Below are 17,729 nucleotides of genomic sequence, written 5' to 3' on the forward strand. Positions count from 1 at the left end.
AAGATGCAGTGTTGGCAGCAAGAGATGACCTTTTTATTAAAAGGCATTCATCAACATTAAGATGTCTCTCAAATTTTGAAAAGAGCCTATGTAAGCAAGAAGCTTGAATCTTGGTACCTTGTACATTAACAAAGTATAAAATATAAATAAATGTTAATATGAACTTTAAATCATAAAAAAAAACAAACATTAATAAATATTTAGTTAAGAAATTTACCATCTCATCCATAAGTATCATATCGATATGATAGGTCTCTCTTTCGTTACCTTTCATCTTCTTTCTCCACAAACTAATAATCTTCACCTTTATAGTGAAGTTTGTGCTGAGAGCGTTAACATCATTAAGAAGAGTAATCGTACCTTCTTGTTCCATAGATTACCTCTGAAACAATGACTCAAGGAAAAGAAAAGTTATTAATTGGATACAATATATGAATGAAGAAAAATTTAACATGAATTTATAGGAAAACTTTTAACGATATATTGTTAGAGACAATATTTTCGAAAAAAATAATAAAAATTAATTATGTAAACATTGAATGACTAAGGAAAGTGTATGTCGGACTAAAATAAGTTAACATGAATACATTTAAAAAAAAATTATAATTTCAATTTCGTTTACCAAAAATAAATTTTGACAGCACAAATATTCCGTATTTATATTAAAGTTTCAAATTTACTTATATATGATTCTGACTTAATAATAAAAGAAAAATATGTAACATCTAAAATAACTTCTATAGGATACTGGAGTATATATGGAATTACTTTATACATTTTTTGAAAATATGAATCTGTTGCTGGGACAATATAAATTAAAAAAAATTTAAAGGATCATTTTTTATCAATTTTATATATAAATATGTATAAGTTTCCAAAATAACATCACCAAAGTAAGTTACTAAATGTTAAGATATGGAATTAGAAAATAAGCTAAACAAAAAATGAATACATTAAGTGATGGGTTAATCTGAAGTGTACATTTCATAAAAAAATATAATCCCCTAAATATAATATGTTTTAACATCAATAACATATTGAGTTGGGAGTGATATAATTTAATGTTTTTTAGATATTATAACTTCCTATTGGTATAAAATTAATAAATTTTGAGGTTAGGTTGTTTATGTTAGATAATATAATTCCTTGTGCAAAGATAATAAAAAAATTATAAATAAAGGTAGTACCAACTATTAGGTAATAATTTGAAAGATATAACGGGTTGCTAAATTTCTTACAAAATAGACTTGTTTAAGTACTAACTGTCCAAAGGAAAACATAACTAACATCAGACTTCCAAAACATTGTGAACCTACTATTAACTAATAACCAACAGGTTGCAAAAACATCTAAAATCCCAACTAACGACCACAAATGCAAACAGTCACGCACGGCCTCTTTTCTTTGTAGTCTTGTGAACAACTTTGGTCAACATCAAAAGCTGAGAAGACTTCACATATATAAAGAAAAGAGTAGCGCCAATGGGTATTTGATTTGATTTCAAGAATCTCGACCACTTGGAAAAACCATACCTGTAAACATCACCATTCTTTTCCGCTACCGTCTTGATGTTTGTTACCTCACATCTAAGGTTTTTTATCGAAACCTCATGCAGGTTGTGAACAGAAAGAGACAAATCATCCGAAACAGCAGACGGTAAACGCTGAAAACATAAAAAAAAAAACAAAATTTTCAAATTAATCTATAACATGTAATTATTAGTTATATATGAAATAAATAAAAATTAATTATATGAAAACACATACCAATCGGTTTTCTACGACTTTCGTGAATTCAATGAATGAATCTGTTTTCGTCATTTTCAAATTAGAACGTTTACGGCAAACAGGTGCGGTTTCAGCGGCCGTGATCTTATCAACAACAACTTCTTTTTTGTTTCTATACTTTGAACGGGTACGATGAGCAATTACAGAGTCATCGGACACAATCATAACTGACTTACATTTTCGAGTGGCCTAATAAGTCCAAAAAAATAATCATTAGTTTGTCTTTTAAGATAAAAATTTTAAAGTAAAATATGTATATATGATACTATACCTTTCTCTTTCTCGGCAAAACAGATTGACGAACATCAACTGTATTGTTGGGAATGGCCTAAACAGGTAAATAAATACATAAGTAACTACCTTATTGGAAAAAATAAGAATTTCAGCAGAACTCACATCAGAAACAACAGTGGAGCACAGACTCGGTTCATAAACCATAACATTTTTTGGTATGAAAAAGTTGTCGAGATCCGTTTGACTCATGCTTTTGTCCTGAAAAAAGGAAAACATAAATCTAAAAATAATGTAAACAAATTCAGTTAAATTAACAAAAATAAATTTAAGTAACACAAATACAACCTTTAAACTTAGATTTTCATAAACATCAACAATTGTTTTCGCCTTCGGGTCATCCTACAAAAGATATAACATTAACATTTGTAAATAAATAAATAAAAGCAAAATAACTGTAAACATTTAAAATTTTTTATCATTTGTTAAATAAACACAAACCTTCATAGTTGAATCTTCATCACAAACAACACTTGATTTGCCTTGGCCTTCAGTTTTTGTATCCCAATCATCTTTGAACTACGTATCAAAAAAATATTTGTTTAACAAAATAGTAACAATTATTATTAAAAAAATAAATTAAACATGTAAACAAAATTACCTTCTTCTTAAGTTCTTCCATTTCAAGTAGAGATGAGAAAAATGTATCAAACTTGGAATCGTCTTTATCCTATATAATTAAGAATGAAGTAAATAATGGTAAAAATACAACAAAAAAATATTTATAAAATCAGTTAATTAATTTGCTTCTAATATACAGAATTACATTGAACAGATATTCAAAACTTGCCAAATGAAATTTGTCATCTTCACTTTCCACAACAACACCTTCTTCAATGTCAGTTCAGCAACAATACACTTATCCTTATGTTCGGACTAAATATAAAATTAAAAAATAACAATGTGTTAAATGAAATATCTACTTGTAAGATCGTGTTGATAAGTAAACAATAGTGTACATTTATAATTCTAACCTCAATAGCAAATTCATCACAATCGTCAACATAGATTGAGTCGTCCAAAACAACTTACTCAACCCTGTTGTTCTAAATTTGAGTTCCGGTTTGATGATTAAATACTGAAAGCTCGAAGATTTTATTTCCATGCAGTGAGAAAACAAAGGTAGATCTCCTGTCTAAGCCAAGTTCGTTTATCATCTCAGAACATCCATGAGTAAAAACACAGCTGTCAGTTAATCCGTCCATGTTAACATTCCAAAACCTATCTCCTAAATACAGAGTTGATTGACCACCTCTGAAATTTTTTCCATAAAACTGCCTCCAAAATTCATCAGCTATTACCTGCATATGATGTGATAATTAGTATTAACAATTAATTTAAATACCAATATACAGACATAAAAAATTATTCATCATACATATATTATATGATACTACTTACAATAACATCTTCGTGAGGGTTGATCTTGGATATGAAGCAGTTTTTATGAACACATGATTTAAACACCACTAGAAAAAATGAGGATGGTCCATATGACTGAAACATAAGGTAGTCATCTTTTCTTACAGAACTATCCCTAACTACTTTGGTGAATCCATCAGCAAGAACAGGGCCCACATCAGTTTTTTTCACTCTTACAAACCATATATTGTCACCATCAACAATCTTAACTGAATCTTTGTAAGGTGGGTGGTCTCCCCAAACCATTGACGCAAAGTCATTAGGTATTTCCTATGAGTTTAAAAAAAAAGAAAAATTTATCAGTTTACATAATATATAATTATAAAACATTAGAATAACAATAAACGTACCAAAAATATCGGCAATTCTTCATCAATTAGATTTAAAAATGAAGGAGTGTTGTGCAAGGGGTCGATACCTGAAATTAATATACGAAGGTTTATTAAAAACTAAAAAAGGAAATGTATTTATAACAAAACAATGAATATTACCAACAATAATAAGTAGACGTTTTGAAAAAAATTTAAAAAGAATTTATTTTTAGAAACACATTCAATATTTGGGAACAAAATAAAACAGAATGAAATATAAAAAAATAAATACAAAATCTTTTCAAAAACATTGGATTCGTATAATGCAAAATAATCTACAACAACAAAAAAGTGCCAAAAAATAAAGAAAAAAAATCAAAAGAATCTGTATTTATAACAAAACGCATGATCATCAACATTAAAAAGTAAGATCTGCAGAAAGGGTTTTGCCCAAAAAGAAACATAAGATCTAAAAAACAATAAACAGTAAATTTACCTACGATTGTTGAAAGATTCGTCATCTAAAAGGATCACCGGCTATAGAATTTTCTGCAATTATCTATAAATAAGTAACAACAATAAACATTATCGTCGGGCAAAAGGGTTTTGCATAAATCAAAATTGATATAACCTATAAACATATAAAGAATACATTTACCTTCGATTGTTGAAATATTGGTCAGTTTTAAGGATTATCGTCTTCAGTATTTTGATAATGGGATTTAGGGTTTCTAAGCATCAAAAACGAACAAAAAAACTACAAAAAAGGAAAAATAAATCAAAAATTCCGAATAAACATAAAACAATAAATAAGGATCAAAGTTTCATTACATACCTGCAGATTATGTGGAACGATCTACAAAAAAAATTAACAAAAAAATGATCAACATCTGCCGGTTGGGTTTTCAAGACAAAAAAAACTGTATATGTGATCTAATAACATAAATAAAGAGTATTTAAGTTTGATCAAGTAGATTTACCGATGACTTTTGAACAGATTTGGCACCTAAGATGTATATCGGATATGGATTTAGAAGAGAGAAAAACCGTTCGCAAAGAAAGTGTAGAAAGAAAGATTAGGGTTGAATGATTGATAACAAACATTATATAGGATCCATATTTTATTTGGGTTAGTTTGGGAAAGCATGAATCCGACCCAATAAGTATCGGATCCCGCGTAGAAATAAGAAATGGGTTGTGTATAATGGTTTGTGTATGAAGAATTAGACATTTCCCTTCCAAAATGATGGTTCACTAAACAAATGGTTGCCACATCATCATATTGGCTTCACCATCCAAGAACAAATAGCCCAAATCATCTCCTTTATTAATATATATAGATTGGACAAAATCTTTCATGTACACTCATATAATATCATTTTACACTACAAGAACAGGGCACCTTTAGCGGCGACGGCTGTCGCCGGTATTGACCGCTTTTGTCGCCGCTATTGACTATTAGCGGCGACATGTCGCCGGTAAAGCATCGCCGGTATTGCTCGGACGCTATTGACTGACTGTCGCCGGTATTGATGGCTGTCGCCGGTATTGATGCTGCACTTTTAGCGACGACTAATAATTTCACCTACTCCATTTTACTTTTTGTTTTGTTTGTATCAAAATCCCAAAGTTCCACCAAATATCACTATTAATCTGAACTTATTTTTATATTTATTTTCTCAACGCTTTCGTCCTAGTTGTACAAAGGATAGAAAAAAAGGAAATAAGAACACAGTGAACTCGATGGAAAATATAAGCAAAAGAAGAAGTATAAATCACACCGAAAATAGAAAGGCATAAGAAGGAATACAACAACACATCTAGCGACTGCTAATTAGTCAATCTCAACAACAACAAAACACAATAAACAAAACTAACTACATTTGCCCAAACAAACATATATACCTGACATTCTAATCATAATTGTCCTCCATTTACGACTTTTTCTCTCATTTATTTCCTAGTACTACATTTGCCCAAACAAACATATATACCTGACATTCTAATCATAATTGTCCTCCAAAACACTTGGGTTTGTGAGAGCATTCACATTCTATCCATCAAAATATGTGAGAGGGGTTTTTATATTATAAAGGGTATAAAAAGTGGTTGTGAGTGGAGGAGAGAGAAAATGTTACTGTTTATCTGTATATTTGAGGGGACACTGTTCACCCACTATAATTTTTTTAATATATATTGAAAGTAGTTGTGAGTAAAGGAGAGAGAAAAATGTAATGATAATATTATTTAGTTGAAAAGGGGAGAGAAAAAGTATTTGTTTTTAGTGAAAATATATTGATATAGGAGTTGTTTTTTAGTGGAATGTATGTATAATTTGATGGATTGGATGTGAATGCTCTGAGTCAAAGAATTCGTCCGAGTTCCTGCCTCGCCAGTTCAACAGATTGTTTGTTGCATAAAATATAAAAGAAAACATATATTGACATAAAATATTTTCACATTCCATACGACATTAATAACTTTGGAAGTATGATACATAATACTAGAAAATACAAATAAACTAATACGGCACATTGTCTTTCATTTCGATGGAAAACCATCACTAAGATGCACGCAGTATGATGGAACCACACTTGAAGAAGCATATTTACTTATTAATATATTATACAAGGAGCGAGGTAGCTAGTTCACGTGGCAGCTGAAATCTTCCTTCACAAAGAGAAAGACACAAGGGTTAAAATCAAAATGTATACATTTATACATAATTAGTACGAAAAAACACATTGCAACCAATTAAAATTAAGCAGTTATATGTGGAATACTTGTTGTCACGTCTAACTTTGGTAGTAAATGCATGGAGGGAAACTTAGAACAGCCAAATTATATAGATCACAAAACTTGATCTAAATGGCAACCTGTCATACTGGAAAACATTTATCGTATAAAAAATTACGTTAAGAAAATACCTTGACAACCAAAGGAAAACAACAATTCTAAGGGATTGATTGTTTCAAATAAGCACGCCACTCATCAATACATGCCATTTGATCTGGTGCCAAGCTAGGTAGTTCACGCGCTTGAAGTCTTTCGATTATCATCCTAGTACTACCAAGAATCTTTGCTGCAGCTCGAACACTAGCCTCTCGTTCTTCTATTGTGCTTCCATGGCATTTCATTGCTATGACTCGTGGTAAGTTGGTGAGGCAAGCAACCACTATGCTCCCAATCATGTCAGATAAAAGAGCAAACAATTGCTCTTCACTGATATGCTCGCTGCCAGGGTATTTACGCATGATTGTTTGTGAGATACGGTACATTGAATTGGCAGCAATCAACTGGTTTTGAGAGTTCTCCAACGTATCATCAGTGTCGCTTTTGTTGATAACTTCTTCTGCTTTATCAGAATACCATTTAAGAATCTCTCTTGGCGATTTTTCTCTAAAATCAATTCTTTGGAGTGGGTTCCCCAACCATTTGTGAGTGACTTCTACCTCATGCCACAAGATCCTTGTTGCTATATGAATATTTTTAGCCTCACCGTTATTGTTAAGGCTTTCATCAACCAAAAAAGTATAGAATAGACCTTCACAAACACTATTGAACAAGCTATCAACAGTATCCGTACAGATATTTGGAAGAGTTCTGGTAACACACGTTAAAGTTACTATCGGTAAGCTCCAACTGTTGGGAAACTTAACAGATAGTAGTGGTTGAACTTCATCGCTATCAAAGCTCAACACACCTTCAAATCTTGTAGATCTCTCAACAAGTTTCAGAAGATTTTTGGGCGGTTTCTTCTCGGCCTTCTGGATCAAAGTGTCCACTGACTTTGATATGCTTTTGAGTGTTCTTTTACCAAGCTCCATCTCGTTCTCAAGTCGCAAAACATAGTTCTCAATATCTTCCTCTGTATCATTTGGGCCAAGATCGTGTATAATGTCACGATTTGAAACCATGGGCATAGCAAAGAACATTGCCATAAGTAGCATCCAGCAATGTACACAATACACACCAATAATTACAATGCCGATTGGAATGAGTGCTATTGTTTTGCATGATACAACAATTACCATCTGAAATCCAATGCAGACATGTATTATGAAGTGATTTAAATTGTGGACAAGAGCTTTTAATGTGTGACTGCCTATTGGTAAAACTAAATGGATCTCTTTCCATTCAAACAACTTTTGGAGCCAATACTTCTCTACTTTAAAGATCTTAGTATGTTTTTTACACCACTTGAGGGACAATTTGAAGCTTAAAGGTGCAAAACATCTAAATAATGAGTGTATTGTACCCACTACAATTCCAACAGACTGTATCAAGAAAATCCCAACCACTGACCACTTATAATCTGAATCATAGTCTAAAAATAGCTTAAAATAATTGTGTTCTCCCAAGATTTCGTAGTCTCTAATGCTGTAGATGAAGAAAGTTAGCACATCATAAAAATATATGATTGTACTAAAAATGCAAATTATACCAGCAGCAGAGCATAATGGAGTAGTAGCCACGACAAACTGTGGGCTAGACGTTCCCGCCATGATAGAATATCTTCTCACACATTGTATTAGTTCCTCCACTGTAGGCATTCTTGTATGCATATCTTTTGACACCAACTTATGAGCAGCCTGATACTTGTTTTCCAATATTTGTTTTGACACTGGTGCTGTTAAAGCTACAGATGTCAATACTATGAGTAAATATAGCATTGCACCAATGTATATGTATGTGATGTAATAATTTTGAACTACACCAGTGTGAATTTGGATTGAAACATTGACAACGATGGTAATGACAAGAATAAGCAAACCTATGACATTTTCAAAAAGTTCCTTGTTGTCCATAGATGCTAGAGCAGGCAATAAATTAGCCATCATAGTCGTCATGAAGGGCATGCTTACCAACTTTCCAAATGCATCCATCCAGCGTGACATGGGATCATTTAAATCTACAGGGAGCTTCATTGCAGCAGTAATCACCATGATAGAAGCAGCGTTTAGCGTGAAGTATTTGGATGGAAACCAGAGTTTTTTGTTTTGGAAACCATGAAACAAATCGGCAGCCATGGCAAGGACACAAAATAATGATGCTACAGCTATGTAGATCCCGATCCACAACATAGGCTTGCCATATCTTCTCTGTTTTACATCATATTGATATACTAAATCACATAGTTTTGCTTGAAAATCTATCTCTTGTTGACTGATGGACAGGTGGCTGTGGTTGCATTCAGGAGCGGAATCAAGAAGACCGTATGTATATACTAACCAGGTCTTAATTTCCAGACATTTATTATATGCATCTAAACCTGAATCCATGTTCGAAGTTACGATAGAGTGACTATGTAACTCAATGCTAATGTTAATGAAACAGGAAGATGAAATGTCTCTTTTGTATCAAATAATTTCAAAGATGTTGCACTTGAAAGCTGCAATTCCAATCATAAAATTAAATCGACATGGCACTGGATAAACCTTATGTGGTTGTACCGTGTAGTACGTACAATAATTGCAGGCAAAAGTTGTTTTGGGTCCGCCTTAAGAAAAGCTCGTAAAATTGATTCACATGATACACGATCAGATTAAAAAGGTGGGTGCTGTCATTCCAAATTTTTACTAGTTTTACATTTCCATTCCTATTATCCCGTTTAGAATAAAAATACTAAGAAATGCAACATAGTTGAGATATATTGTTGGTAATTATTGAGTTAGATAGGGGTTCAATACTTCAATCCCCATGCTGATAAAAAGAAAAGTTTTTTAAGAAAAAAATGTCATAGGAAAAAATCCCTAGAATGAGCAACTGATTTCAGAAAGAATCATCGACGTACTCATTTGTTTAGTAGTACGGGTTTAAATTGAAATGAGGGAATGGTTAACTTTGAAAAGAATTAAATAATTTACAAATGTCGGATTTTTCATTGTTATATGCAAATAAAGTTGGTTCATGAATTATGTGTCATCAAAGCACTTAGTCTTGTTCTTCAAAGTTGTTCTTAAATAATTGCGCAACAGTCGTTAAAAGAAGAAAGTTGACAACTTATAAGATGTGGCTTAAGTAAATGTGCCTGTCGATCGATCACTTTTCTAAAATAACAAATTTGTGGTTATAAGGTGAGTAAATTTATTGTTTGTTTTAAACCAGGTAGTCAAATACTCGAAGGAAACCACTAGAATGTGGTTTGCTATATGGTAGATGTTATTTAGTTTTACAAGGTAAGACCAAGAAAGTTAGATAACTGATCAAGAAAACTATGCATCCGCTAATATCTTCGCATTACTTAGTTTTGCTATTACTTGTTGGAAGAAGCAACATATTTTAAGAACATATATATTCATATATCATAACACTATAGAGAAAGAAGGTGAAAGTGTGAAACTACTCTCCATGTGTATTTAAAACCGAAGCTACAATCAAACATACACTCAAGTAACAATGGAAAGTTTAGGTGCAAAACAGTCAACCATTTATTATAGGTTAAGGGTATTCGTACATCCTCAAAATTAGGTGCATATGTAGGTCCCGATACGGATCGTCGGACAACGATGATTTCTAGTTTCGGGTGCCGAAACGAGTGCGGAATCCCCGTTACGACACAAACCGAGCGAGAGAGTAAAAACAATAAAAGGATTCAACGTTTAACAATTGTATATTGATTTAGACAAAGTTTCGGTACAAAATTTGATAAAATACAAAGCACACCGGAACTTTCTCTCACTACTCTCTCTAAGCTCATTCAAGCTCGCTCTTTGTGTTTGTATCTTGCTTCTGTCTGCTGTGAATATATATATATAATGTGCAAGTCGACGAACAACTTGCAGTCGACGAAGGACTCCCACGAATGATCTGAGACGGCGAAGAACTTGTTTCTTCGCCACAATGATAAACATCAGTTCTTCGTCATATATGAGTGATCAGTTCTTCTGTGACAACTCGAAATTTAGAACCTTTCGTTGTAACTTGCTTGTACGTTTTGTGACTAGTTAAAATGATAACGTGAACCCTTTTATGTGATAAGTGCTTTGTTGTGAGTGCATTTGTATATATATGTGTACGTGTTTTATGTGAACCGAGAACCCAACCCGAGAACCAAGAACCCGACTCGAGACCATGAGGTCTCGAGTGTATAGTAATCGGTTTTGGGCCTTGGGCCGAGAACCTTTGGCCGGTTGGGCCTTTGGGCCGTGAACCCCCACTCGAAACCCACTAAGGGTGCACACACTTGGAACTTGACTATATAAACTACCCTTAGTTAGTTTTTACCACTTGTTGAACATTACAACACACACACTCTCCTACTTCTCTCTCTCACCTAAACTCTAGAACACAAACACACTTCATCATTCTTGGATCTTTGGACTTGGATCGGCTCACACACACACCCGGTTGGAAGCTTTTCACACACCCTCGAAACCCATAACCGGTTAGTGTTCTTGATGTTTTGTTGAATGTTAGTGTGTTCATGTTATGTTTGTATGAGATTATGTGACAATATGTTAAGTTGTTGAGTTATACATAGAAATCGGTTCATGAATGTTTCTTGTTATTAGTTGAACTATACATAAATATTTGATGATGAAAATGGGTTCATTGTATGTTAAAAAGGGTGAATGATGATATTGGTTGCACTTGGATTAGATCCGAAAAGTTTGGGTGTTTATACTAAGAAAATCGGCTAATGAATATGTTTGTCAAGTAGGATGCATGCTAGTAAATTGTATCTTGATAGTTGTTCATGATTTTGGGTGAATAAGTGTTGTTTATGTTATGAAGAACTTGAATATATGCTTTGAATGTATGAAGAACACTTTGAATGATAGTTAAGAATGTGAAAACCCTTGTGATTTTGATCCATCTTTGACTAGTAACCTGATTAGGAAAACTGTTAGTGGAATGCTATTGGTTATTTCCGGATTTGGGCCTGATTATACTGTACCATTAATCTGACCATATCTGCATCAACACGTGAACTTGACAACGACAGCTTACCGACTCGCAATCACCCGTTGCGACTCGCAACCACAGCGTTACAACTCGAGACTACGCGGTTGCGACTCGCAACCATAACAGGACAAGCCGAAACCACAGGTTACGAGTCCCGTTGCGACTCGAGACCTTAGCATGATGAACCGAAACCATGGTTGCGACACCGGTTGCGACTCGCAACCATCCATGATCAACACACAGCATGACTCGAGACCATGCTTGCGAGTCCGGTTGCGACTCGAGACCACACTTTGGGCCTTAGTTAGTGGGCCGGACTTATGAACTTCTGTGCTACTGTTGATGAGTTATTTGGGCCTGTTATCACGAGCCCAACTGTTTGGACTTTGAACATGTGATTAACTGTTACCTATGAACTGTTACTGATTAAACGTGCTTGCCAAACGTGTTGAACATTTGTGCACTACTTGGTTCGAATCTGATTATACGTGATATCCGTGTTAGGACGTTATTGACTACTTGCGACTTGATTGACTTTCTGTGTTTGACTGCCGAGCAAACCAAGGTGAGTTCACACCCTTTACAAAGCATGGGATTCCCTGGGTTGGGAACGGGGTTAAGGAACGTGGTTCCTCGTCTACCTTGGGTAGGACGTCAGTGGTTCAGGAATGTGATTCCTCGTCCGGATGGACGGATAAACGTACTAGACTAAAACTCTATCACGAAGTCCCTCCTTTTTGTATCGACTAATCGCCGGGCCAATGGCGAGCGGGTCATTAGTTAGATAGCGCTATTTAGGTCTGACAAGCCTCACACCGTGCCGCAGAGGACGGGCGTGAACTAATGGATCTGGGGCACGTCAATGATGATAGACATTGATGTTTTCAGGGCACATAAACATGACTACAGTCAGCAATCGATACGGTAACGAGTCTAGTATACACATGGGGTAGCCCCCACGGCTGGAGAGCCAGATGATGTACATGGGGTAGCCCCCACGGCCGAAATGCCTGATAACTACATGGGGTAGCCCCCACGGCCGGAGTGCCGGAGTAACTGGGAACGAACTGGTCACGTTTTTAAAACTATGGGGTAACCCCCACGGCTGGATGCCAGATAAAGTAAACTGTTTTCGAAACAACTAAAACGAACGCCCACCCGTGAACTCACTCAACTAGTTGTTGACTCGTTACTACATGCTTTGCAGGACCATAGGTACTTAGCTGGAGCTTGCATGGAGGAGGATCGTTGTGGGACAGGGATTGCTACAAAACTATGTTAAACTTGAAACTTTTGGAACTTATGTTATAACTTTAAACTTATGCTTCCGCTTGCAACTTAAACTTATTTGTTTTGGAACACCAATCGTGAATGGTTAAACTTTTATAACTATTTATATGCTTGTTCAGTATGATTGGTGGCTGGATCCTGGTCAGTCACGCCTCCAAGCGGTAGTACTCCGCAGGTGGGATTTTGGGGGTGTGACAGATTGGTATCAGAGCCATTGGTTATAGTGAACTTGGTTTTAATAAAGGAGAAACGTTTTTGTTAAAACCAGACTATAACCGGTTTAGTGCTCAACGGTCCACAACGACACTTCGCTCCTCATGCAAGGCTCGACGTTCTAGGTAATATGATGTATGTATATTGCCTACTTGTTAGTTGCGTAGTACACTGCTCATGGTATGCTTGATTAGTATAACTACTGTTATTTGAACACGTGCGTGCTTACTCTGTCCTACTATCGTGCTTTCGCGAACCTCTCTCACACGTATTACTCTTGTTATGAAGAACCATGTCTGGACGCGTTAACATGACACAAGCCCAGTTGACGGCTTTGATCAACGAGCGAGTTGCCGCAGCGCTCGCAGCCGCACACGCAGGAGGTATATCCTGCAGTCCGAAATGTTCTAGGATCATTTGGATCCTACTCTCGTGAACCAACCTTTGTGTTAAACTCTGTCTTTCTTTCACATACCTTAGGTCAGTATGCTCAGGCACCGGTGTGCACTTTTAAGACCTTTATGGACTGTCGACCCACAACTTTTAGCGGCACTGAAGGAGCAGTAGGTCTCCTACACTGGTTTGAGAAACTGGAGTCTGTGTTCGAAATGTGCGAATGCCCTGAAGCGCGCAGGGTGAAGTATGCTACTGGTACTCTCGAGGGTTTGGCCCTCACGTGGTGGAATGCTCAAGTGCAGATGTTAGGGTTGGTTGCTGCCAACGCCACCCCATGGGAAACTTTCAAGGAAATGATCAGGGAGGAATACTGCAGTCGTGACGACATTCACAAACTGGAAGATGAGTTCTACAATCTTAAGATGTCGGGGTCGGAGATTGAGGCATACACTAAGAGATCGCATGAGCTTGCTTTGTTGTGTCCTACTATGGTGGATCCTCCGTATAAGCGAATTGAACTCTATCTCAAGGGCTTGGTGCCAGAGATCCAAAGTCATGTGACTTCAGCGAGGTTGACTACTATCCAGCAGGTTGTACAGTTGGCTCACCGTCTCACTGACCAAGCGGTGGAGCAGAACAAGTTACCGAAGCGTATAGGTGCTGCAACTACTTCTGGTGCTTCTAGTGGGGATAAACGGAAATGGGATGGAACTTCAAGCAGGGGTTCAACTTCAGTGCAAACTCAGTCTCAGCAGAGAAAGACAGATGATCACCAGAGCCCCGGTCAGCAGTCATCTAGTGGTCAAAGTCATGGTGGGTACAAGGGGAATCACCCCAAGTGCAATCGCTGCAGCCTACACCACAGTGGGCCATGCACCAGGGGCAACTGTCATCGATGCAACAAGCCTGGTCATGTTGCAAAGGATTGCAGAAGCGCATACCCCGTCAACCAGAATCGTCAGCAACCTCAGCAGAACCAGCGACAGCAGCAGGGTAACAACAAAGGGTGCTTTCAGTGTGGAGCTGAAGGCCACTTCAAGAAGGATTGTCCCCAACTGAACCAGAACAACAACAATCAGGGGAATGGTAACAATGGGAACAACAACAACAATGGTGCTAGGGGACGTGTGTTCGTGATTGGTCAAGGTGAAGCAAGGAATGATCCCAACGTGGTGACGGGTAAGTTCCTTCTCGACGACTTTTATGTTACAGTCTTATTTGATTCGGGTGCCGATACTAGCTATGTGTCACTAGAAGTTAGTAAGATGCTTAAGCGTATTCCTACACCCCTGAGCGACAAGCACACCGTAGAGCTAGCTAATGGTAAGAGTTTGGAAGCCTCGCACGTAGTCAAGGGTTGCCAGCTTATTCTCGCTAATCAGACCTTCGCTATCGATCTTATTCCTATTGTCTTGGGTAGTTTCGACGTTGTCATTGGGATGGATTGGTTATCCCAACACCGAGCAGAGATTCTTTGCAACGAGAAGATCGTTCGTATTCCTGGTTTAGGTAGTGAACCTCTCATGATTCGTGGCGACAAGAGAAGTGCTGTTGAGAACATCATCTCTCTTCTTAAGGCCCAGAAATGCTTACGAAAGGGCCACACTGCGATTTTGGCTTTAGTTACTGATACCACAGAAAAGGAGAAGAAGTTAGAAGATTTTCCCGTTGTACGCGACTATCCTGAGGTATTCCCTGAGGAATTACCTGGTCTTCCGCCCCATCGCCAAGTCGAGTTTCAGATTGATTTAGCTCCTGGAGCCGCGCCTGTAGCCCGTGCACCTTATCGTTTAGCGCCATCAGAGTTGGAAGAACTCTCCACGCAACTACAAGAACTCTTGGATAAGGGTTTTATTCGTCCTAGCTCATCGCCTTGGGGAGCTCCAGTACTATTTGTGAAGAAGAAGGATGGTACCTTCAGAATGTGTATCGACTATCGCGAACTCAACAAGGTGACTGTGAAGAATCGTTATCCTCTACCGCGTATTGACGACTTGTTCGACCAGTTGCAGGGGTCGAGCTACTATTCGAAGATCGATTTGAGATCGGGATATCACCAGCTGAGAGTTCGGGAAGAGGATGTCTCTAAGACGGCTTTTAGGACTCGATATGGGCACTATGAGTTTCTGGTCATGCCGTTTGGGCTGACGAACGCACCGGCAGTTTTTATGGATTTGATGAATCGAGTGTGCAAACCGTACCTGGACAAGTTTGTTATAGTCTTCATCGACGACATCCTGATCTATTCTAAGAGTAAAGAAGAGCACGAACAGCATCTACGACTTATTTTGGAACTCCTCCGGAAGGAACAGCTTTACGCAAAGTTCTCGAAATGCGACTTCTGGCTTCGAGAGGTCCATTTCCTAGGGCATGTGGTGAACAAGGATGGGATTCACGTTGATCCATCCAAAGTGGACTCTATTAAGAACTGGCCTGCGCCTCGCACACCAAAGGAAATTCGCCAATTTTTGGGATTGGCAGGTTACTACAGGAGATTCATTAAGGATTTTTCTAAGATCGCGCAGCCTCTCACCTTACTAACGCAGAAAGGCGTTGTTTATCGTTGGGGAAATGCACAAGAGTTAGCTTTTCAGCATCTAAAGGATAGACTTTGCAGTGCACCTATCCTTTCATTGCCAGAGGGCACAGAAGATTTTGTGGTTTACTGTGATGCATCAATTCAAGGTCTTGGTTGTGTATTGATGCAACGAGATAAAGTCATAGCTTACGCCTCACGACAACTTAAAGTTCACGAGAAGAACTACACGACACATGATTTAGAGCTGGGAGCGGTTGTTTTCGCACTTAAGTTATGGCGGCATTACCTTTACGGAACCAAGTGCGCCATCTACACCGACCACAGAAGTTTAGAACACATATTCAAACAGAAGGAACTGAATATGCGGCAACGACGATGGGTCGAACTGCTGAATGATTACGAGTGCTCTATCAGGTATCACCCGGGCAAGGCCAATGTTGTGGCAGACGCCCTCAGTCGAAAGGACACTACGCCTAAGCGTGTAAGAGCTTTACAACTCACGATACATTCTAGTCTACCTTCGCAAATACGAGCTGCTCAGATAGAAGCACTGAAACCAGAAAACGTTAGAGCAGAAGCTCTACGCGGGTCAAGGCAACGCTTAGAACAGAAGGAAGACGGTGCTTATTATGTAACAGGACGCATTTGGGTCCCGCACTATGGCGATTTACGGGAACTTGTGATGGATGAAGCGCACAAATCTCGCTACTCGGTACACCCTGGTTCGGACAAGATGTACCACGATATTAAAACTACGTATTGGTGGCCTAGCATGAAGGCCCACATAGCAACTTACGTCAGCAAGTGTTTGACTTGTGCGCGAGTCAAGACAGAATATCAGAAACCTTCAGGCCTACTTCAGCAACCAGAGATACCACAATGGAAATGGGAGCAAATTTCCATGGATTTCGTTACTGGCCTACCTAGATCCCAGCGCGGAAACGATACTATCTGGGTGATCGTGGATCGACTCACGAAATCCGCACATTTCTTGGCAATCAAGGAGACGGATAAGTTCTCCACTCTGGCGGAAATATACCTCAAGGAAGTTGTTTCGAGGCACGGGGTGCCCACTTCTATTATCTCTGATCGAGATGCACGTTTTACTTCGGAACTGTGGCAGGCAATGCACAAGTCTTTTGGCTCACGTCTAGATATGAGCACAGCGTATCACCCACAGACGGACGGGCAGTCCGAGCGTACTATTCAGACCCTAGAAGACATGCTTCGCGCTTGTGTAATCGACTTTGGCAACAGCTGGGAAAGGCATCTGCCACTCGTGGAATTCTCGTATAATAACAGCTACCACACCAGCATTAAAGCTGCTCCGTTTGAGGCATTGTACGGACGTAAATGCCGGTCACCCCTCTGTTGGGCAGAGGTGGGGGATAGTCAGATCACTGGTCCAGAACATGTGGTAGACACTACTGAGCGGATTGCTCAAATACGACAACGCATGGCGGCCGCTCGTGACCGTCAGAAGGCATACGCCGATAAGGGCAGGAAACCACTTGAGCTCCAGGTTGGGGAGCGGGTATTACTCAAAGTTTCACCCTGGAAGGGTGTGGTTCG

At 37.9% G+C, this 17,729-nt stretch overlaps 1 protein-coding gene across 2 annotated transcripts; it reads right to left on the minus strand.

The window, feature by feature from the left end:
* Window positions 1-6,235: 6,235 nt before the first annotated feature.
* LOC110925791 lies at window positions 6,236-9,198 on the minus strand. Of its 2 annotated transcripts, none has more exons than XM_035986792.1 (2): window positions 6,739-9,198; window positions 6,236-6,477 (listed from the first exon to the last, which is right to left on the minus strand). In XM_035986792.1, exon 1 carries the CDS (start codon window positions 9,091-9,093, stop codon window positions 6,766-6,768), a length of 2,328 nt encoding a protein of 775 aa, XP_035842685.1. In that variant the 5' UTR covers window positions 9,094-9,198; the 3' UTR covers window positions 6,236-6,477; window positions 6,739-6,765. The 2 variants fall into 2 exon arrangements, with proteins under 2 accessions (XP_035842685.1, XP_022025317.1); XM_022169625.2 differs by having other exon boundaries at window positions 6,237-6,481.
* Window positions 9,199-17,729: the final 8,531 nt, after the last annotated feature.

This window comes from Helianthus annuus, chromosome 17, assembly GCF_002127325.2.
Source record: "Helianthus annuus cultivar XRQ/B chromosome 17, HanXRQr2.0-SUNRISE, whole genome shotgun sequence".
NCBI classification, from domain to species: domain Eukaryota; kingdom Viridiplantae; phylum Streptophyta; class Magnoliopsida; order Asterales; family Asteraceae; genus Helianthus; species Helianthus annuus.

What these genes read in the sequence shown, in the direction of transcription:
- LOC110925791 (XM_035986792.1), bottom strand. Translation starts at nt 9,093, where the DNA reads ATGGATTCAGGTTTAGATGCATATAATAAATGTCTGGAAATTAAGACC.